We start from the raw sequence: 23,080 nt of genomic DNA on the forward strand, positions 1-23,080 counted from the left end.
CCTTCTATAATTTTAAAGTTACTTTTATTACTAATATTTACAGATCAGTAATTGAACAGATATTATCTTATATCTCACATATTTGCACAATATCTTGTGAACAAAATTAAACTTCAGGATTACATTCACGTTTTGGAGAGATTTACTATTCAGTCTAATGCTTACCTGCCAAGGACTGTTAAAATCATTCCAATGATGTAGAACTCTCTTTCAGGCAGTTTATTCTGCCTTTGGGAGGCCTTTGATTATTAAAAAAGTCAATCTTTATTTTCAGCTAAAATCTGTTGCTTCCACTTACTGATTCTAATTACATCTCATGGAGGATATGTTGAATATATGTATTCCTTCTTCCTTGTGATATCCCTTCTGTTATTTGAAAACTTAACAAATTCTCTCTGGCATTTCAGTTCTCCAGACTGAGAATCCCTAGTGAGCTATATGATAATGACAGCCATTTACCATCCTGGTCATTTTCTAAAAGTCTGTTGGAGTTTGTTTGTATACTTATAGAAGTGTGGCACCAAGAGCTGAAAGCAGTGGCACTCTGTGTTACATAGGAGAACAGCAGTGTTTTCTCTCAAGTTCTCAATTTTCATTTTATTGCAGCTATATGATTTAATTTTTTCCCCAAACATTTCATATTTTTACATTTTTTTTTAAATTCATTGTGCTTTATGTGAAAATGTACAGCACAAATTAGTTTTTCATTCAAAAATTTATACACAAATTATTTCGTGACATTGGTTGCAACCCCACCTTGTGTCCTCACTCTCTCCCTTTCTACCCTGGGTTCCCAGTTTTCCTGTCCCTTCCTGCCTTCTCATCTTGCTTTTGGGCAAGAGTTGCCTATTTGGTCTCCTGTACTTGATTGAACTAAGAAGCATGTGCCTCACGTGTGTCATTTTATAGGCCTGTCTAATCTTTGGCTGAAAGTGGGCTGCAGGAGTGGCTTCAGTTCTGAGTTAGTAGGGTGTCCAGGGGTCATAGTCTCGCGGGTTCCTCCAGTCTCTGTCAGACCAGTAAGTCTGGTCTTTTTTTTTTTTTTTGTGAATTTGAATTTTCTCCCACTCTGTCCTGAACTCTGTATTTTGATCTCTGTCAGAGCAGTTGGTGGTGGTAGCCAGGCACCATCTAGTTCTTCCAGGCTCAGGCTGGTGGAGGTTTTTTAAATCTTGTTTAGCTTATTGAATACTTAAGTTGGTCACCCACCCACTCCACAAATGCTGTTGGTCGGTCATGTCTCATGCCTTTCTTATTCTGCAGTTTGTTTTGTTCGTGTTCTCCCTACTCCTACCTCCGCACCCCCAAACTGCACACAGGGGTGATTGATTTGAGTTTGAGCACTCTGTGGTCAGAGTCATGCTTTATTGGCAGATTATGTTTTTTGCTTGGCCAAGAAGTACTTACAGAATGTAGAATCAGTGGGAATCTGGGCTATTTTCTAAGGTAGGAAGGTAGTTACTCACGCTTTCGGTATTAATTTTTTGTTCGTAAACATTTTAAAAACTTGATTCTTTTATTTTTACCTGATCTGTAAAAGCCCCACTTTTCTTTCCACACATTTCTAGGATGCTAGTAGTATGTTGTTAGGTGCCGTTGAGTAGATTTTGACTCAGTGACCCCAAGTCTAGCTCTTGACAGTGTATGAGTTGTTCATATCACAGACCTATCACTAGCAGTTGCAACTGATCTAGTTAAGTTCCTCACGAATAGTATTGTCATGGAGAAGACAGTTTTTTTAAAAAATAACCGCTTGTTATCTCTGAATATAATCTTTCAATTAGGTCACTTAAGTGTTTTTATTTCATTAATTTTACGTAGCAGGTTATTTTTAGATGTTTAGATGATGCAACACTGGCACTTTTTTAAATTGTAAAAATATATAAAACACAGCATTTGAACATTGGCACTTTCTTTTCTTTTTTTTCTTATTGTACTGTAGATGAAGGTTTATAGAACAAATAGTTTCTCGTTAAACAGTACAGTTTTATGACAATGGTTAACAACCCCACAACATGTGAACACTGTCCCTTCTTCTCAGCCTTGAGTTCCCTATTACCAGCTCTCCTGTCCCCTCCTGCCTTCTAGTCCTTGTCCCTGAAGTTGAACGTTGGTACTTTTAATGAAGGCAAATAGAAAAGAGAGATGTTTTGCCTGTCTAATCCATAACATTTTGGTATATTATTAAAATTCTATGGTTAAAATTTTTACTCAGTTTTTATTTGCAGGGATCTTCTCTTTGGTTTAAAAAGTATTGAAATAAAAATGGAGTGACTTCTTAAAGCACTTAACAAAAATTGCCTCCCAAATGCACATTCAGCTGTTTTGCTATTAAATGTGAAATTATAAACCTAGCCTCTCTTATATAGTTTGAACTCCTAACAGATTTTTAAAAGTAATCTGCCTTTCAGACTATTTCAAGAAGTTAAAATTTCTGTGTATGGTAGTTGATGTGTTGTTTTGACTGTTGGTGGGGCTATTAATTTTTTTTTTTTTTTAATTCAATTCAAGTGCTTGCTTCAGAAGATGAGCAAAGGTTGGTCAGAACACGTGACATTAAATTATATCTTGCTGTTTTATAAAACTGTGATCTATAGATCATAATAATTGCAAAAATTATCAAGGTCTTTCTCCCTATTTTCAGCTGCTAACGTTTTAATTCACTTTTAAAACATTAAAAAAAAATTACGGAATGGGAATTGGAATAGCTTTGGTATTTCATTGAAAGAAATGTAAAATGACAGTTAAATCATTAGAAAAGCTAGTATTGAATTGAAAATTTACCACAACGGTCACATTCAGTGCTAAATCAAAATATAACATTTGGACTCAGTTCAGAGACTTTGAACTTGTTTATAAATAGCACTTGCAATAAAACAGTATAACAGATAATATTATGCATCATATGATTTCCAGTAAACTGAAGTAGATTTAGCTTGATGTCTAGTTATATTATTATCTAGTTGATTAAACTTATTCAGGTTACCTAAAATGAATAAGTATTGTTTCATGATACCTCATGTGGTATTACCAGATGTAAGTCTATCCGTATATACATCATGAGGTTATTGTCCTATTTCATCATGGTCATTTCATCACAGATCTAAGTATTCCATGCTTATTATGATAAAACATGAAGGAGAAATTTAATCATAAGCCATTCTGTCTATTTAAAAGAACAATTGTTAAGTATGTTGAAGTAAATTTGAAAGACAAAGTCTTTTTAAAAATCTCTCATGTGCCAATGAAATGGGGTTTTTTCCTGCTTTTTGTTTAAGTTGTAACTCACCTCAAGTCTTGGTAAATAAATGGAAATCGATTTATGAGAAAAATTGATTTATGATTACTGAGTAACAAATTACTCCGAAACTTAGCTTTAAATTACAGACACTTCTCTCTTAGTTTTTGTGGGCCAGGAATTTGCGAGCAGCTTAGCTGGGTGTTTCTGGCTCAGGGTCTCTCATGAGATTTTAATCAGGCTGTTTGCCAGGGCTTCACTTTCCTCAAGGTTCAGCTGAGACCGTAGAATCATCTTCAAGCTCACTCATATGTTCTCCTGTGGCCATTGGCTGGAGTTATCTGTGCATGGTTTTTTTCATAAGGCTGCTTGAGTGTCTTGATGACAGGGTATCTCATTTCTCTAGGACAGGTAGCACAAGAGAGAGAGCATGAGGGATGCCATGGTGCGTTTATGACCTAGTCTCAAGTCTGACACTCTCACTGCTGCCATATTCTGTTTGTTAAAAGCAAGCCACTAAGTCCAGCCCACTGTCCAGGGGTGGGGAATTAGGCACCTACATTTTCAGGAGAGTGAAGAATTTGACTTCCTATTCTAAAATCACTGCAATGTTGTAGACTAGGGATTCTCATAGCATACAATAAATGCTGTATTAGTACTTTAATAGAGCAATTCTCAGCTCTGACACTGTATTTGACTTCTGTGCAGCTTTTATAAAGCATACCAAAACAAAACACAGATGATTGAATTAGACCTCTTGACTTCACTTGTGATCGGGTTTCCATAGGTCATTCTACTGTGCAACTACAGCTGTCCACTGTCTTCAGATGGACTTTCTGATTCAGTGGCATAAGTTACTGCTGTTCTTTTTGTAGAACTGTTTTATGTTTCAGATATGTATACAGATTGAGACTTTTTGGTATATGTGTTACTTTTCTAGCATTATTTTAATGTATGTATATTTCTTATTCTTTGAACTTTAGGTATGTAAAGTATGGAGTACAATTCATGGCACAAACTATTCAGTAAATGTTAGTGGTTAACTGTTACTATTACTTTATTGTTGTTTACCCTAACTTATAAAATGATCTTTAATTAAATAGATAGAAATTTTAGCTTAGTTGAAAAACATTATCTGATTCTTTTTTTTTTTTTTTAGTTGGATGAGCATGGTTCAGGCATCAAAAACTTTCCCTCCTGACTCTATCCTGCCTTCACTTAATTCCCATTTTCCTAACAAGTAACCATTGTCATTATTTGTTTATCCTTCCATATGTTTATTATTCATACAAAAGCCAATCCAAATCTATTACACCGCCCCCCTCCAAATAGTAATACCCAAAATCAAGCCAATTGCTGTTGAGTCGATTCCGACTCATAGCAACCCTATAGGACAGAGTAGAACTGCCCCATAGGGTTTCCAAGGAGCAGCTGGTGAATTCAAACTGCTGACCTTTTGGTTAGCAGCCTGAGCTGTTTACCACTGTGCCACCAGGGCTCCACAATGGTAATATACAATTTTTTTCTCCCCCTTGCTTTTTAAATTTAAATATATATTAATGTGAAAATTTATCCAAGTTATGAAAACTTCCTCATTCTTTTTTATGTGCTTTGCCAGATACCTGTCCCTGTGCAGAGTCAGTATAATTTATTTTTTTAGTCCTTTGTCAGTGGACATTTGCAGATTTTTGATCTTATAATCAGTTTGACAGCGAAATATCTTGTACACATAATCATTTTGAACATGTAACTGTATCTGTAGGATAAATTCATAGTAGATTTGCTGAGCCAAAGGGTGTATTAAGAACACAAAAACAAAACTTGTCGTCTAGGCGACCCCATGTGCAGAGTACAACTGCCTCCATGGGGTTTTCTTGGCTGTAATCTTTATGGAAGCTATTTGCCAGGTTTTTCTTCTGTGAAGCCTTTGGATGAATTTGGACCAGCAACCTTTAGGTTAGCAGCCGATTACAAACTGCTTGTGCCACCTAGGAAAACTCAAAGGGTATATATATGTACAAAATAAACCCACTGCCATCGAGTCGATTCCAACTCATAGCGACCCTATGGGACAGAGTAGAACTGCCCTGTAGGGTTTCCAAGGAGCGCCTGGGGGATTCGAAATGCCATCCTTTTGGTTAGCAGCCATAGTTCTTAACCACTATACCACCAGGGTTTCCCAAACGATATATAGATACTGTCTGAATATTCTCCCTAGGGTGTACCAGTTTATTCTTATCACTAGTAATGTTTGAAAACTGCCTGTTTTCCACCAGAGTATAGTTTATATTGCCACCAAAATATATTTTAATATTTTTGGATTTTGCATACCTGATAGCTGAAAAATGGTTATTTCAGTGTAGTTTAATATTTATGAATGAGGTTCAATTTTTACTCTTCTAAAACTCATTTTTCTTTCTTCTTCTGTGACATGTTTGTTCATATCCTTTGTCTTTTTTTTCCCCCGTGGTGTTAATGTTACTGATTGGTAAACACTCTATGTTAGGGGATTTGCTTTTTGTGATGTGTTAAACTGTTTGAGCTTGTTTTCCACTTGTCTTTTGACTCTGTGTTTTCATTCTGAAGTTTTGATTTTTATATAATTAGATTAATCTCTTTTATGATATATGGTCTTTGTGTCATAATTAGAAAGGACTTCATTACTCCAGAGTTACAAAGCAGCTCTTGGTTTTTTCCTAATACTTTAATAGTTTAATGTTTTTACATTGTATATTTTACAATTAAATTTTTTGTGGTATATAGAATGAATTATGGACCCATCTTGGTTTTTTTTAAAAAGGTAACTACCAGGTTGTCTCAATATAGTTTGTGGCATGGTTCATCTCTTCCTCATTGATTTGAATGCTTCCTTTATAAAATTAAATTCTGTATTTATGTGCATCTATTTCTAGACTTTTCTGCTGTTTGTTTAATATATTTCATTGTGTCATTTCAAGTTTTCCTTTATTACTGTCTCACACAGTTTTCCTGGCTATTATTTCTCTAGTCCTGGGAGGAAAAAAAAAGCCTTTGGTGTTTTTACTGGGGCCACACTAATTATATTAATTTATGATATTTTGATACTGTTTATGCTTTGTTGATTATAACTTCTCTTTTTAATAATAAAGCCTACTGGTTTTTAAATATATACAGAATATATATTTGGGAGGATATTGATGATGACTGCGTATACCATGTAAAGTATATTAGTACAAGAGAGAAGTGCTTATCTATCTTGAGTGCCTTCTATGAGCTTTTTATATGTATTGGCTCATTTAATTATCATACCTACTAGGTTAGTGATTGGACTCTGTAGAATATGCAGTTTTTTATGGCTACATTTTCTTCAACATTGCTTTTTTCTTCAGCTGTGATGCAGATCCATCAGCCCTAGCAAAATATGTTCTGGCTTTGGTAAAGAAAGACAAAAGTGAAAAAGAGTTAAAGGCATTATGTATTGATCAGCTAGATGTATTTCTTCAGAAAGGTAAGATACTTGTTATTTACTGATAAGATTATCCACAAGAAACTCGTTATGACACAGAATCTTAACTGCAACAGCTTTATAATAATTACTATATAAAATAATTACAGTTAGTGATAATAGTGATAATGATTACTGAATGTATCCATAGCTCATTTAAAATGGTAGCCTTTTGTTTCTTTAACATTCTTATGCTCATTCTTAAAGCATGCCAGTGTTTTTTCCCCCATAGGTTAAAAAGATTAAGAAAATGAATGTTTGTAGTACTGCTTAGAAAATTAGAATGTTGTCTAGCAGAATGCTTCTCAGCTTTTTTCGCTTTGCCTTCCTCTAGAGAATAGTAATATTTGTGTGTGGCACATTGGGTAGTGTTGATGGAGGAGACTAGTCATCACTGGAAGTGACTGGCTCAGAGGCTGGGGCCATTCTGGCCCCACTACCCGGAAAGTTGAATAGATCAGTATTAACCATGGCACGTGTGCCATGCACACTGATTTGGAAGCTATTGGTCTTAGTATAATTTCTAGGCTTATAAAAGCAAAGGTATATTTTATCATATTAGAGATCTGATGTGTAGAGGTGGAGAATTATATCTTAGCAAATGTCTTTTAATCTGTGTTTTTTTGTTTTATTTTTAGAGACACAGATATTTGTGGAAAAACTTTTTGATGCTGTGAATACAAAGAGTTATCTCCCTCCTCCAGAGCAGCCATCATCTGGAAGCCTAAAGGTAGAATTTTTTCAGCACCAAGAAAAAGATATAAAGAAAGAAGAGGTAAGGATTTGTGTTATACTTTACGCATTCTTTAAATACATATCAGGAATAATTAAATAGTTTTATTTGCTGTTCTGTGTTGGGAGTCTCCAAGACCATCCTCAGGTTTGATGATTCACTAAGAGGACTCACAGGATACAACATATAGTTGTATTCACTGCTATGATTTATTACAGCAAAAGGTTACAAAGCAAAATCAGCAAAGGAAAAGGTAGATGGGACGAAGTTCAGGGGGAAACAGATGCAAGCTTCCAAGAGTCTTTTCCAAGTAGAGTATTGCAGGATGTGCTTAATTTCCCTAGCAATGAATTGTGAGAAAAGTATGTGAAATGTCTATCAGGAAAGCTCATTAGAGACTCAGTGCCCTAGGATTTTACTAGGGACTGGTTACATAGGCAACCTCTGCCTAGCATATACCAAAATTTCACACTCCCAGAATGAAAGCAAGTTTTCAGCATAAAACATACTGTTTACACAAACAGTTCAGGCACAGTGAGCCATTCTTATCAGGGAATGGTGGGAACTTAACCAAAATCCGAGTTCCCAGGTGCCAGCCAAGGGCCAGTCCTTTCTCAGGATAGCAGTCTCACGTTTATGGTTATTTCTTTTCTGAATAGTATCTTATAGCCATGGAGTCTTATTATTAGTGTTCTATGTAAATAACTAGACTGACAGTAGATCTGTTTGCTTCTATGCTACATACATTTAGTAGGGGGCTATTTTTTAAGGTAGTCAATTAAAGGACCTTCACAGACAATGGAAATGACTTCACACTTTAACAGGTTTTAAAAATTTTATCTCTTTTATAAGTTTCTCTATAACTCTTGTTTAATAGTCATATAATTCAAATAATTCTTGGCACAGTGGTTAAGAACTCGGCTGCTAACCAAAAGGTCAGCAGTTTGAATCCACCAGCTGCTCCTTAGAAACCCTACTGGGGCAGTTCTCCTCTGTCCTGTAGGATCGCTGTGAGTTGGCACTGAGTCGATGGCAATGGGTTTGGTTTTTTTGGTCAAGCCAGTGTCTTTCCACGTTTAGCCTCGCTTTAAAAACCGTTGCTGTCAAGTCAGTTCCGACTCAGTGACCCTATAGGACAGAGTAGAACTGCCCCATAGGGTTTCAGGGAGCGCCTGGTGGGTTTGAACTGCCAACTTTTTGGTTTGCAGCTGTAGCTCTAACTGCCATGCCACCACAGTTTCCACCCTAACTTCAGGGTCACACAAATCGTGGTTAAGTTTTTGACTGAACCACATAGTGCTTTGTGACCCTCAGAACAGTACTTTTCTGAACCTCAGTCTCTGTGAAATGGAAATATTACGTCAGTTGTGAGGAATAAGTATATAAAGCACCTGGCATAGTGTGTGGCACATGGAAGGTTCTCAGTCAATGGTAGCTGCTATCATTGTTGAGAGATTGTTCTGTGGTGGGAGCTGTGGTTGTGACCTTTGTTTTTACCCTCATATTCTGTATGTTTTTCTCAGATTCTATAAGTAATACATATTTATTATGTAATGTAGTATAATTATATAATCTCAATTGTATTTTTATCTATTTGCACATCTGAGCATATTTACTTACATGTGTATGTATTTATATAAAAGAACATCCCCTGTGATTACTCTAGTTTCAGATGTATTACTCCAGATTTTTCCAACACTTAGAATATTTTTCCCCAACTGGAATCATTCTATATAGGTTAGTTTTATGATTTGTTTTAGTTAAAAATATATCTGAAATCTTTTTTACATTTTGCTATTTATATCATTTTTGATAGCAGCTGCATAAAAAAGTTGATACATATTGTTGAGTATATCAGGATTAGATTGAATTATGTACAACAAAAATTTTTTAAAATGTAAGAAAACTTACAAGAGTCTATATTTCTGTCTCATATGAAAGAGTTCTGAGGTTGGGCTTGTGTAGGGCTAGTATGGTAGCTCTGGGTCTTTTTCTATTTTTCTGCTCTATCATCTTTAGTGTATGGCTGTCTGGAATGCAGACAGGATAAGTGGAGTGGCAGCAGGAAGGAAGAAGGGGCAGTGACAAAGGAGCATGTATCGCAACTTGAGTTATCCACTGAATCATTCAGAACTCTCACAATTCCTTATGATAGTCTGCGTTTAAATGCTGTGGATACAGTGAAAGTCTTTGTGGTTAACTTAAATGATTGTACTTAATAGAGAAATTTACTGTATTGGAATGCCTTTAGAAAACAATTTATTGACTCTTGTATTTTAATATTAATTAAGCCATTGAAATAATAACATGATAAGGAATGGCTGTTGCTAACTTTATACACGCTTTTGTTTGTTTCAGATCACGAAGGAGGAAGAGCGAGAGAAGAAGTTTTCTAGAAGGCTAAATCACAGTCCTCCCCAGTCAAGCTCACGCTACAGAGAAAATAGGTGATGAGTTCATTTAGTCATTCTCAATTTAGATTTTGGTTACCTTTTATATGAATATTTACACCCCTCTTGTCTTTTACATAGGGACAAGTAACTTCCACTATTTTATTGGTATAGAAAAGTATAACCATGACTAGTTCCTTTCCTACTGAGAAAATCTGTATCAGATTTGTAGTTGCTAGAAGTAAGATTTAGAACAGAGCTTGACATACAGTAAATACTCAATAATATTAGCTTTTATTATTTCCTAACTTCAGATTCTGGTGGAATCTTTTTTTTTTTTTAATATAATTGATTTTATGTTTGTTGTTGAAAATATACACAGCACAATATACACCAGCTCAACAATTTCTGAATGTACAATTCACCGACACTGATTACATTCTTTGCATTGTGCAACCATTTTCACTCTCCTTTTCGGTGTTGTTCCTTCCCCATTAACTTGAACTCACTGCCCCCTAAGTTTCCTATCTAATCTGTTGAGTTGCTGTTGTCAGTTTGATCCCAAATCTTAAAAGAGCACAGTGCTCTTTTAAGTTTTACTAGTTAAGCTAAATTGTTTGGTTTTGAGACTTCAGGGGATACTTTTGGTTTAAGCTTTAAAGATTATTTCAGGGCGATAGTTTCAGAGGTTCATCCAGCCTCCATGGCTCCAGAAAGTCTGGATTCCATTAGAATTTGAAATTCTGTTCTGCTCCAGTGGAATCTTAATTTGAGGCTTTTTTTTTTTTTTTTTTTTCCCAAAGATTCCCTCTAGTGTGAATAAATTATTTTTCCTGTGAAGGCTTCAGAAGCATTTAGAGTACAAAGTATGTGATTCATGCCTGTGTATATGAGACTTGAAGTACAAAACAGTACGTACTATATGGCATATGTGTAGATACATGCCTATATGTACAGATGCCTAAGTGTATTATAGATAGGGATACATATAAGACGAAGGATTAAGTCAGTTTTTTTTTTTCTTTTAAGCAGGTTTTAGAGTACTTAAACAGATTGTACTCAGTTTTTTTCAGTCGTTTGAGTAATCGCAATCTAGTTTTCTGGTTGTGGGGTGAAGAATTATGATGTTACAAGAATTAGTTATAACTTTGGCATATAATTTGAGTTTTTTCTGTATCCATGTAAAAATTATTTACATAAAATTGATCATATGTTTCTTCAGAAGTCGTGATGAGAGGAAGAAAGATGATCGTTCTCGCAAAAGAGATTATGACCGAAACCCTCCTCGAAGAGATTCATACAGAGATCGGTACAATAGAAGACGCGGGCGGAGTCGCAGTTACAGCAGGAGTCGTAGTCGAAGTTGGAGTAAAGAGAGACTGCGTGACAGAGATAGAGACAGGAGCAGGACCAGAAGCAGAAGCAGAACCCGAAGCAGAGGTAAATAATGCATATCTACGTGTATTTTGGTTGGCATTCTTTTATTGTGAAAAAGTACTTATTTCATTGTTTTTAAATTTTAGTTGTTTTAATTTTGTTGACGTTGCCTTCATGTTTTTTATTTTGATGTATTTTGTTGTCCAAGAGAATGCTTTTTAAAAGTTTCTTTTAAGAAGTTGTATTTCATATAAATTAAAACCACAATGAATTATTGCTACATACCCCGTCAAAATGGCTAAAATTAAAAAGACTGACAGTACCAGATGTTGATGAGGATGTAGATGAACCGAACTCTTGGGAAAACAGTTTGGCAGTACTTTAAAATGTTAAACCTACACATACACTTTGACCAAGCTATTCCACTCCTAGGTATTTACCCAAGAGAAGTGAAAGCATATGTGTACACAAAGACATTTACACAAATGTTCATGTCAGCTTAGCAGTAAAAAGCAACGAACCACTGATAACATGCAACAATATGGATAAATCTCAGAATAGTTACGCTGAGTGAAAGAAGTCAGACAAAATAGAGTATATATGTATAAAAATTTTGAGAAAATGCAACTAATCTATAGTGACGGAAAGCCATTCTGGTTGCCTGAGGATGGAGTAAAGGAGAGGTGGATTATAGAAGACACAGGAGACTTTTTTTTTTTTTTAATTGTACTTCAGACGAAGGTTTACAGAACAAGTAGATTCTCATTAAACGGTACACATGTTGTTTTATGACAGTGGTTAACAACCCCACGACATGTCACTGCGTCCCTTCTCAACCTTGGGTTCCTTATTACCAGCTTTCCTGTCCCCTCCTGCCTTCTAATCCTTGTCCCTGGACTGTTGTGCTCTGTTAGTGTTTTGTTTTATGGGGCTGTCTAATCTTTGGCTGAATGGTGAACCTCGGGAGTTACTTAATTACTGAGCTAAAAGGGTGTCTGGGGGCCATACTATCAGGGTTTCTCCAGTCTCTGTCAGGCCAGTAAGTCTGATCTTTTTTTGTGAGTTAGAATTTTGTTCTACATTTTTATCCAGCTCTGTCCGGGACTCTGTATTGTGATCCCTGTCAGAGCAGTCAGTGGTGGTAGCCAGGCACCATCTAGTTGTACTGGACTCAGTCTGGTTGAGGCTGTGGTAGTTGTGGTCCATTAGTCCTTTGGACTAATCTTTCTGACACGAGGAAGCTTTTGAGGGTGAAGAATATGTTCATTATCTTGACTGTGATGATGGTTTTACAGGTATGTACATAGGTCAAAACTCATTAAATTGTACGCCTTAAATATATGCAGATTATCGTATCTCAGTTATATCTCAAAAAGTTTTTAAAAATCTTTCAGATGTCTCTGTTCACAAGAGAATGTCATTTCTATCATGTATAATTTTTCTTCCAGTATGTGTTATTGAAAATAAGATGTTGCAGGCAGTAAAACAACTAACACATCTGTGAGTAAAACAACTTTATTGAAGCTTAGATTTTTGCTACCATTGCAACCTTATTGGACCCTCACATTTAGTCTTTAGAAAATATTATTTTGGGTCTCAGGATGAATCCTGTACTTCTCGAGTGCTCTTTTTTTTTGAGTTTCTTGTTTTTGTTTTTGCCTGTGATCTGGGTGTACTAGGCCTCTCTGCACATTGCTTCACTTGACTAATCTCCTTCATACCTTTTCTCCATTCTTGGGACCATAGACAGCCTAGTTAGTTTCTTTGTTCATGTTTAATATCAACTCCTTCCCCCCACCTTGGGTCATCTGTTCTCATCTTTAATAAGTAGTGTTCAATGCAGAAAGCTCTACTAGAGTGTTTAGTTGGATGACAACTAAATGTTCATGACAGGAAGAATAACTATACTTGTATGTTTTGTTTTGTGGGCTGAGGTTGTTATGCATACTAAGATTTCAGTGAGAAAAGTAAAAGACCTTGTTTTTTCTGTAAAGAGAATTACAAGAAAAAAAAAACCTCATTAAGTTCAGCAACTTTATTGCCTGCAGTCCTTTCTAGCTGAAGGCAAACCTGTTTTGGAATACGCTGAAAGGGTATTTTACTGTAGAAAACTAATTTAATTGTAAGAGTTAATTGTAAGAGCTTAGTGTTTGTAGATATTATTGATTGATAAATGAAAATATCATGTTTGAATGTACAGTAACTTATTTTTATAGTTTAGTCATGTTGAATAGAAACAGCTTATCTTGGAATGTTGTATATTAATTGAATAGCTTTTAAAGGAAAAGGAGGATTATGCAAAAAACGAAATAGTTTCTTTGTTTTGCTAAATTTCACTACTTTGTAGAGGGGGGACTTGGTATTTTTTATAGAGTGTAGATTTACGTCATTTATATTTTGTTGCAGAAAGAGATCTAGTAAAACCTAAATACGACTTGGATAGAACGGATCCATTAGAGAATAATTATACTCCGGTCTCTTCGGTACCTAGCATTTCATCCAGCCACTACCCTGTACCTACTTTGAGCAGCACTATTACAGTAATTGCTCCTACTCATCATGGTAATAACACTACCGAAAGTTGGTCTGAATTTCATGAAGACCAGGTGGACCATAACTCTTATGTGAGACCACCAATGCCAAAGAAACGATGTAGAGACTATGATGGTAAGTCTTTTTCACGCTTCATGAAGAATTAATATTTCCAATTGAGTAAAATTTTTTTAAGTTGTATACAGTTACTCAAAACTTACCTCTGATACTGACAACAATGGAAAATTGGTCTTAATTGCTTTATGAATTCCTCAATATTGAAACCTTCAGTCACTACTGACTATTGAATATCAATTTAATAATAGTGTTTATTTACATGTCAGTCTTAATATATTACTGGCATTTACCAAACAAGCGTAAATATCTACTGATTTAATTTTATGATATATTTTTTTTTGATGTGTGCGTTAGGCATATTATCTTACTGGTATGGTATTGGTAAAATACTGATAGTATTTTATGTTACTGGCAGTAACAGGTGGCTCTTGTGAAATAATTATACTTGCCCAGCATTTAAAATATTTGTATTTTTAAATATCTTATTTTTGTTAAATTAGAGAAAATTTATATGTTTAGTGCCTTTTACATTTTTTCCTGTTATTCCTCACAGAAAAGGGTTTTTGTATGAGAGGGGACATGTGCCCTTTTGATCATGGAAGTGACCCAGTAGTTGTAGAAGATGTGAATCTTCCTGGGATGCTGCCTTTCCCAGCACAGCCTCCTGTTGTTGAAGGACCACCTCCTCCTGGACTCCCTCCACCTCCACCAATTCTTACACCCCCACCTGTGAATCTTAGACCCCCTGTGCCACCTCCAGGTCCGTTACCACCTAGTCTCCCACCTGTCACAGGTAAGTAAATATGTTTGTTTGCCTATATTTAGTGTCTATCCATTCATAGTTTTTTTTAATAAAGTTAATGAGTTTGATGCTTGCTTTTGTTAAAAGTATCTAAACGAATCCTATAGATACCTGCTAGAAACTAAGAGCAATATACTTCCATTTGGAGTACCCCAATTTTGCAGGTGTTGTAAATCAGATACTATGGTTCAGAGTGGCCCTATGTGATGTACAGCCCTGACAAACCCCAGTGCCTGCAGTCCTTTCTAGCTGAAGGAAACCTGTTTTGGAATACATTGAAAGGGTATTTTACTGTAGAAAACTAATTTAATTGTAAGAGCTTGGTGTTTGTAGATGTTGTTGATTGATAAATGAAAATACAATGTTTGAATGTACAATAACTTATTTTATTTGTTTGCTTTCAGATGATATTTCTTATTCTTTGGTTTTGACAGGACCACCCCCTCCACTTCCTCCTTTGCAGCCATCTGGCATGGATGCTCCCCCAAACTCTGCAACCAGTTCTGTTCCTACTGTGGTAACAACTGGCATTCATCACCAGCCTCCTCCTGCTCCACCTTCTCTTTTTACTGCAGGTGCAGTTTTGGCCCTTTTGATATTAATAATGTAATATAATTTTAAAGCAGAGTTTTAGATGTGGAATTCAGAAATGTCTGGAGAGTGAATTGTTCTAACGGTACTATGTTTCTTAGTAAAATTATGTAGAATACAGTGTAGATGTGATGAATGTACATTAAATGTAAGTCCTTAATTAGAATTTTAAAAATAATTTTCTTTTTAATATAACAGTTTTTATTTTTATAAAACCAAGTTTTCTTTTTAGTTCCTGTATCATGTATCAGTTATTTGTTATGTTGTTAGTAGTAACATGTTACGTAGTTTACTTTTTCTATTATCGGTATAAAAAAATTACCAAGTGGAGTTTTATAATTGTTTTTTAATTACAGTTTTTGTATTACCAGATACATATGACACAGATGGCTACAATCCTGAAGCCCCAAGCATAACCAATACTTCCAGACCTATGTATAGACACAGAGTGCATGCACAAAGGCCTAACTTGATAGGACTGACATCAGGGGATATGGATTTGCCACCCAGAGGTACTATGATTCATCTTTTCTTCTTTTTTTCATAATATCAAGTGACAACACAATTCTAAGGAGTAGTCAGTCCTGTACTTATTTGGGCTGAGTAAGAAATGATGATTGTTTATTCTCTGAGTCCTTTGGTCTCCCATGAGAGAAAAGGTAATGTGTGGTTTCCTATTTGTAGTATTGCTGACACTTTATTCTACCATCCAAAGGGAGAGGAATTTCTAAAAGTACATATTTTCTCAGGTAGCTTTTTTTTATTTTGTATTTTGTATCATTTAAAGTCTTAATTGGTTAGTTTAAACTCTTGAAAGTAATACTTTAATTCCTAAAGATAGATTGTTTCCTAGTTTGTATAATGAAATTCAGCTGTACAAACCTGTGTTTAATACATATTTTATTTTTGTTCACTTTTAACATGTTAGAATTTGATAGTGATTTGTTTATTATAACGTTAAAGCAAAAGGAATTATGTTTTATGAAGTGATTCATTACCTTTTTTTTTCTTAGACAGGCTTTTTAATAAAATTTCAAAAAGAGAGATGAAGATAAAGAGATTAGACTGATACAGACCAGGGCCGTGTACGTTGCAAAGTGATATGAAGGGTCAGAGGAGAGAGATAGTTCACATGAATTTGAAAGATGTAAAATTTGCTATTGTTAACATTTGATATGAGGGATTGTCAGATTTAATAGAAAATACTGCATGGCCTAATAAAATTATTATTTTCCCAACCCCCTTTACTAAATTTTAAGTCCCATTTTTTTTCCTAGTCTTTCCTTGATTTCTTTCCTGTTGGGGGCGGGAGGGAGGGAATCATGCCTCATCAGTTGTAAATAAAATTCCAGTTAATCTAAATAAGTATCAGTTAATGAATAATGTTAATGCCTAGTGAGTTTGTGATTACTTATACTTTGCATCCTTTTCATTTTTTCCTCCGAGCATCTGCCTTGAGTATTTAGGACCTTTTTGTGATGGAAGTGTGAGGAATATTTTAATTCAAATTTATAGCCAGTTGGAGACCATAGGACATTTAATACTGAACCCCTCCCTCCCTGTTTTTAATTCTCCTGAGGCACTCCAATAACTCTCATTAACAACAACAGAAAAAAGATTTTTTTAACAGTTCCTGTGTAAGGCATATACAAATTGCTTGTATTTGAAAAGTAGCCACTTGAGATTGTGGCTGTAGTGGTGTTTTCCCTTCACCAAAGCCTCCCCTACCTGGCTAGACCAAAGAAGTCCCCTTTCCTTTTAGCTCATTACTTAACATGTATTTTCTCTTCATCACATGGATACTTCTTGTTCTTACTAGGACCTCCTACTTCCAGGTACGTCTTTCTTGCCTGGCTGCTTCAGAGTGGCATGAATATATGCCACTGAAGATCAATATTTATTAGATCCACTCTAGTGCCAGTCCAATTTCTGGTTTTGATTGAGGAGCAGAAGAGAAGTGAAACTCCTTGCATATAAATCTTACCACGTAGAGCTTGAAGTTATAGTAATTTCAGCACCACGTGTCTGTAGTTATAAGTTACAGAAGAGAAATGTTCACATACCTAGTTAGAAATTTGAGTGACGTTTCTCACAGGATCGTTGTTGTACATGTTGATTCTCAGATGCATCATGGAGTATTTTTGTAAGTTGCCTTGAGGAATCTATTATCCATTAATAAAATTATTTTTGTGTACAAAACAACTAATTTAGCAACCCATTTAAATTGAAGATTGCCTGTACTGATATTTCCTATCTTTTTTCAGTCTGTCCCCCAATATGTTCTCATCTGTTTGCCATTTGAATGGGTTTGAAATTTACTGCCCTGGATTGTGACACATTTATAATATTATAATATTGTTCTTAAAAGACAGTGTTTCACAAATAGGATTTTATAATGATTAGAATCCTGACCGTTAGTAACCTTCTTATTATGTAATTATTACAAATTTCTAATAGCCTGTAAAACCAGTTGCTGGCAAGTCAGTTCTGACTCATAATGACCCCATGTGTTTCAGAGCAGAACTGCACTCAAGAGAGTTTTCAGTGATTTTTTTTGGAAGTAGATTGCCAGACCTTTTTTCTGAGGTGCCTCTGTAGACTCCAACCACCAACCTTTCAGTTAGCAGCCAAGCATGTTGACTGACTACCCAAGGACTCCCCTTACAGTCGATAAAAACCAAAAAACCAAACCCATTGCCATAGAGTCATTTCTGACTCATAGCCACCTTTTATAGCCTATAACCAAACCTGTTGCCATCAAGTCAATTCCAACTCATAGCGACCCTATAGGACAGAGAAGAATAGCCCCGTAGGGTTTCCAAGGAGCAACTGGTGGATTCAAACTGCTCATCTTTTGGTTAGCAGCCAAACACTTAACAGCTGCGCCACCACCAGGGTTGTCATAGGCTATTATGTGGTAATTATGCTTTTATGCTTAATATCTTAAATCTTAATGGGAAATTATTATTAAACAAATGAAACATTTTAAGCCCTTCTGTGCTTTGATATTACTAATGTAAAAGTGACCCAGAGGCCCTGATATCGTTCTTTGCAGATTTCTAAGTAGAGAACTTGATAGAAGCTGCCATAATTGGATATAGGTAGGAGCAAGGGTTAAGTAGTTTTTCATTGCTGTTGTGTGCCTTCGAGTTGATTCTGACTCAAGCAGTGTGACAGAGTTGAACTGCCCCATAGGGTTTCCTAGGCTGTAATCTTGACGGGAGCGTATCGCCACGTCTTTTCTCCCTCTGAGGGGCTGGTGGATTCGAATCGCTGACTTATTTGTTAACCATTGTATCACCAGGGCTCTCTAGTTTTTCATTAGCATGTAACAAAAACCAATACTGAAAATTTTAAGCAGTAAAACAATTTATTAAAAGGATATTGGTATACAATTAGACATATTTGCTGATTGTATAATAAGAGGAACTTTGTTCTGTACTTTTACCAGTGAAGGGAATCTTGAGTGAAAGAATGCAGATGAGTTGAAAATAATCACAACTACTGTGGAAAAAACACAACATTACTGCTTCTCTTAGCCTTCAGATAAAGAACTTTTTTTCTGTTTTTTTGTGAAAAAGGATATTGCTTGGCTCGTATACTCCCCAGTATGATCAGTGAACCAGACTTGGGACGCCCATAGACTAGAATATGACCAAAAATCCTGTTGTAGAACTGGTGCTGTGTAGACACCACTGAGCACATAAGCTACAACTTGCACTGTAAACTTCACCAGTGCTAGATACTGGGTATTTCCATCCATCCTGCTGGGAGATGTAGGATAAGTCAGAATTAGCCAACTTTGTGGCACAGAGAGGGAACGAGGGATGGAAGAAGGGAGGTAAGAGGCCAATTAAAGACATTTGAAGAATTGTAGAAAAGAGATAGTAGCTGGACTGAGGTAGTAACAGTGGGAAGTGAAAAGATTTAAGTTTAATAGAAAGAACTGATAACACTTAGTAATTTATTTGATTGTGAGGATTAGAATTGGGGTAAAGAACAGGGTGGAATTAAAGACACCAGGTTTCTGCCTTGGATAATGAGGCGGATTATAGTATTGTTCATTCAAAGGAACAACAGATTTGGTAGGAAGAGAGATCTAGTTTTGGAAGTGTTTAATTTGTTGTGCCTGTAGGGCATTTGAGTAGAAATGTCCAGGGGGAAATAGGATATGGAAGTCTGAGGCCTATTGGAATCATTAGCAAGTAGAACAGAGGTTCTTAATTTTTTTTATCCTATCCCATTAGTAATAGTGGGAAGTAAAGGAAGATGGAGGAGACATACCAAAATCTCTAGGACTGGCTTATATAGGTTCCAAAAGCCTTTCTCATGTGATTCTGATACGCTCCCTCCCACTCCCCCAACCGCCTTGAGAATCACTGAAACAGATAAAGCCATGTAATAGATGAGGTGTTTTAGGGAGATTGTGTAGAGTGAGATAAGAAGGCCAAAGTAAGTAACCTGAAGAATGTCAACATTGAAGCGATGGGCTGGGAAGGGAGAGCTTACACAAGACTCTGAGAAAATGAAGCCAAAAGAGACAGAGTCCTGCAAATTGAGAAAGATAATGTCTAAGGAGAAGAAGGTGATAAGCAGTGTTAGATGCACCTAAAAGGTCAATGAAAAGAAGTATTCATAGTCTAAAACAACAAGTTAAGAAATCAGTGATTTTGGCAAGAGTAATTTAAGAGCAGTAACAGGAACAGTTGCCAGTTATCAGAGAATTAGGGGATAAATGGGTGGTAAGGAAGCAGAGATAGCAAGTATAGACAGCTCTTTCAGGAAATGGCTATGGAGTAGAGAGAGAGAGAATCATGTAGCTGAAGGGGAAAGTAGTTTTAAGAAATTCCTTTTTTTAAACGGAGCAATTTGAATATGTTTAAGTGTTGATGGGAAGTGCCAGTGTACAGAGAGAGGTTAAAAACAGGAGAGCAGGGCTCTAGAACTTTGATTTTGGTTTTTCTGTATGTGTAAGACAAATTGATGGCAGGGAAATCTAGAAACAAAAGCCCAGTTAGGATAGTCATGTAGATGAAAAGTAATACAAGTTTGTATTAAGGCTGTTTCAGCAAGAAATGAGAAGACACGATGCAAGACAAATTGAAGAGATCTGGGAAAGGGCAGGAATCAAATATGACTGTGATGATTGGGAAAATGATATTTAGTAATAGAAATGTTTAAGAAAGATTAAAAAACCAGATTTAGTATGAAGGTAATTTGAACTTTGTACATATTGAGGTTTTTGAGATACCTGTATGGTTTTCAGAAGAAAGATGACCAGGGAAGAGCAAGAAGTTAGAAATTTGGGACTGATCCTCAGAGCAGAGTTCACATGTGATGGAGAGATTTTTGGGGTCCTACATGGAGATCGTAGATGTAGCCACGAGAGGGATTGCTAGGATAGCTTTGAAGTTCTTTTGTTAGTTATATGTTTAGAAATACGTAAGAATGGGATTTTATATAATCAATTTATCCTTCTTAAAGAAGTTTAAAATTGTTTTTTTCTAGGAAGAGTAAGATTTGAATGTTTTTAAACTTTGGTGATATTTGGAGATAACAGGTTAAATGTACTGTGTTTGTTGTACTCCATCTACGTGAATGTAGAAGGTTGAAAATAGCAGATATTTATGTTTCTTTATACTGCATTTCCACTGACATCTGTTTTTGTGTCAGTCTGGAATATTTTTCTTTTCTTTTCTCAAGTATGCATACATTTTATTAATAAATATTGACATTTAAATAAGCAGCTCTTTTAATCCCAGCTCTACTAAGTTATCAGTTCTCAAAGAAAGGTTACTGGGTTGGTGTTGAATTTTGAATCTCTTAGGTTGTGCGTTTCATTTCAAAACTTGACATTTCTGCTGAGAAGACAAAATGTGTACCTTCAAGATAATTATGAACTTAAAGCCTCAAGATGATTTGTTATTTATTTGTAGTGAGGGTGATGGCAGATGGAGGATTAGCGTGGGCTCTACTTCCAAAGATGTGTCCCACAAAATCATTTTAATTTGGCATGTGAGAATTACTGATTCTTCTTCACAGTTTTTCTAGGTGTGAAATGAATGTTTCATTAAATTGAAATAGGTTAGAATTCCTTAGATTACTATATTTGAATGCACATTATTTCTATTTCTACTAAAATGTGTATTTGGCTGAGAAGCCAGAACATTGTTCCAGTATGAATTTAAAGAAGTAACTATGATAAACGGGTAATATTAATCTGTAATTTTTTTTTTTTTTCAAGCAGAAAAGCCTCCCAATAAAAGCAGTATGAGGATAGTAGTGGATTCTGAATCAAGGAAAAGAACCATTGGTTCTGGAGAGCCTGGAATTCCTACAAAGAAGACTTGGTTTGATAAGTAAGCTGGCAGGGATTTTATTATGCACTGCTTCTTAGGCTCATTGAATTATTATTACCAGTCCAGAATTCTCTTTCCACAAATCATTTTACATTCTTCAGTTCTATAGGCTGTCCCCAACTAGAATATAAGTTGTTTTTTTAAAAATATGTAAGTTAGTGGTCTGGATACTTGGGAGGTATTTTCTTAAAGAAATGGTGTGGTGGTTTAGGGGACAATTTATCCTCTCTTCACTTCCCTCTCATCCTGTCTCTCCCCACCAAAATCCTTACTTAAAAATGTGGTTGAATACTAGCTATATAAAGGATAGTCACGAACCCATCATCAGGCCAAGGAACGGTAGGTGGGGTCTGGGAGGAGGTTTTAGCATCTGGAAGGTTCCTGTTAAGAACTAGAAAGTCTCTTCCCTCCTCTCCTTTTTTTTTGACGAGGGGCTTGGTTAGGCACTGAGGTGTCAAGAAAGAGCTTCAAAGAAGGGCTGTGTGGAATCAGAACGTCTCTGGACCACAATTTTTTCTTTTCTTTTTTTTTTGAAGTGTTAGAAGTATGATCTATAGCTCTATTTTTTTTTTTTTTTTAAGCTGGGAAGAGGTTATGGCAGTCATTCCTTTTTAATCAAAGTTGTAAAATACGATATATTTCAGTAAGCTAGCTTTTGCAGAAATGCAACAGAGGTTATATATGCAGATTGACTGAAAGAGGGTGCTAGAGTTTTCCCTGCTAAGAATGTTAAGTAGTGGTGGGCAAGAAGTGGAAAATAACAAATGATATGAAAGGAACCTCAGTTGGCTTCATGAAAAATACTACCACTATGAGTTTGGAAGTTTTATGAAAGAATATGTAAATTTCCTTTATCAAACCAGTTAATTTCAGTTTTGGGGAAAAAAAATCATAACTGGACATTCATTTTGCATGTAAAGCTTCTATTCCTTTATACTTGGTAGGGGTCAGGATTTTTAAGTGTACTAATTAATTTGCTTTTTGTTACAGACCAAATTTTAATAGAACAAATAGCCCAGGCTTCCAGAAGAAGGTTCAGTTTGGAAATGAAAATACCAAACTTGAACTTAGAAAAGTTCCTCCAGAATTAAATAATATCAGCAAACTTAATGAGCATTTTAGTCGGTTTGGAACCCTGGTTAACTTACAGGTGAGAGCCATGAAATGATTCTGTTATCTCTGTTCTCATGATTTAGGGAGCTTAGTTTTGATTGATCATATTATTACAAACTGTATACTTAGTAGAAGTTACCATAAAATTACGGCAAAGGTTAAATAATCACACTGATAATAACTAATATTGTGGTAGTTTTTAGTTCCTGGGTTTCTTAAAATCAATTCATAGAATGCATGTCAGATTTGTTTTTGTCACTGCCTGGTGGGATGCATTTAAAAGATACTTTTGGGGCCCAAATGTCATGCCTGTTAACCATACATAGTTTAAACACTTATTTTTCCTTTGCCGCTTTTGGACATCCTTTGAGATTAATGTCAGT

The 23,080-nt window shown here is 35.6% G+C and overlaps 1 protein-coding gene across 9 annotated transcripts in view; it reads left to right on the top strand.

Moving 5' to 3' along the window:
- Positions 1-23,080, top strand: part of RBM26 (RNA binding motif protein 26) — a 92,479-nt gene that overhangs the window by 19,657 nt on the left and 49,742 nt on the right. For 3 of the 9 annotated variants that reach the window (XM_012554150.2, XM_004371407.3, XM_004371406.2), the window contains exons 2-11: positions 6,607-6,725; positions 7,361-7,497; positions 9,814-9,902; positions 11,068-11,285; positions 13,629-13,889; positions 14,386-14,625; positions 15,069-15,209; positions 15,597-15,737; positions 21,473-21,584; positions 22,575-22,734. In XM_012554150.2, the coding sequence (XP_012409604.1) occupies positions 6,607-6,725; positions 7,361-7,497; positions 9,814-9,902; positions 11,068-11,285; positions 13,629-13,889; positions 14,386-14,625; positions 15,069-15,209; positions 15,597-15,737; positions 21,473-21,584; positions 22,575-22,734 (1,618 nt within the window). Of the gene's footprint in view, positions 1-6,606; positions 6,726-7,360; positions 7,498-9,813; positions 9,903-11,067; positions 11,286-13,628; positions 13,890-14,385; positions 14,626-15,038; positions 15,210-15,581; positions 15,738-21,469; positions 21,585-22,574; positions 22,735-23,080 lie in introns of all 9 variants that reach the window. The other 6 variants (XM_012554149.2, XM_004371405.2, XM_023726700.1 and 3 more) reach the window with 4 other exon arrangements.

The sequence above is a fragment of the Trichechus manatus genome, unplaced genomic scaffold, assembly GCF_000243295.1.
Source record: "Trichechus manatus latirostris isolate Lorelei unplaced genomic scaffold, TriManLat1.0 scaffold00013, whole genome shotgun sequence".
Taxonomy (NCBI): domain Eukaryota; kingdom Metazoa; phylum Chordata; class Mammalia; order Sirenia; family Trichechidae; genus Trichechus; species Trichechus manatus.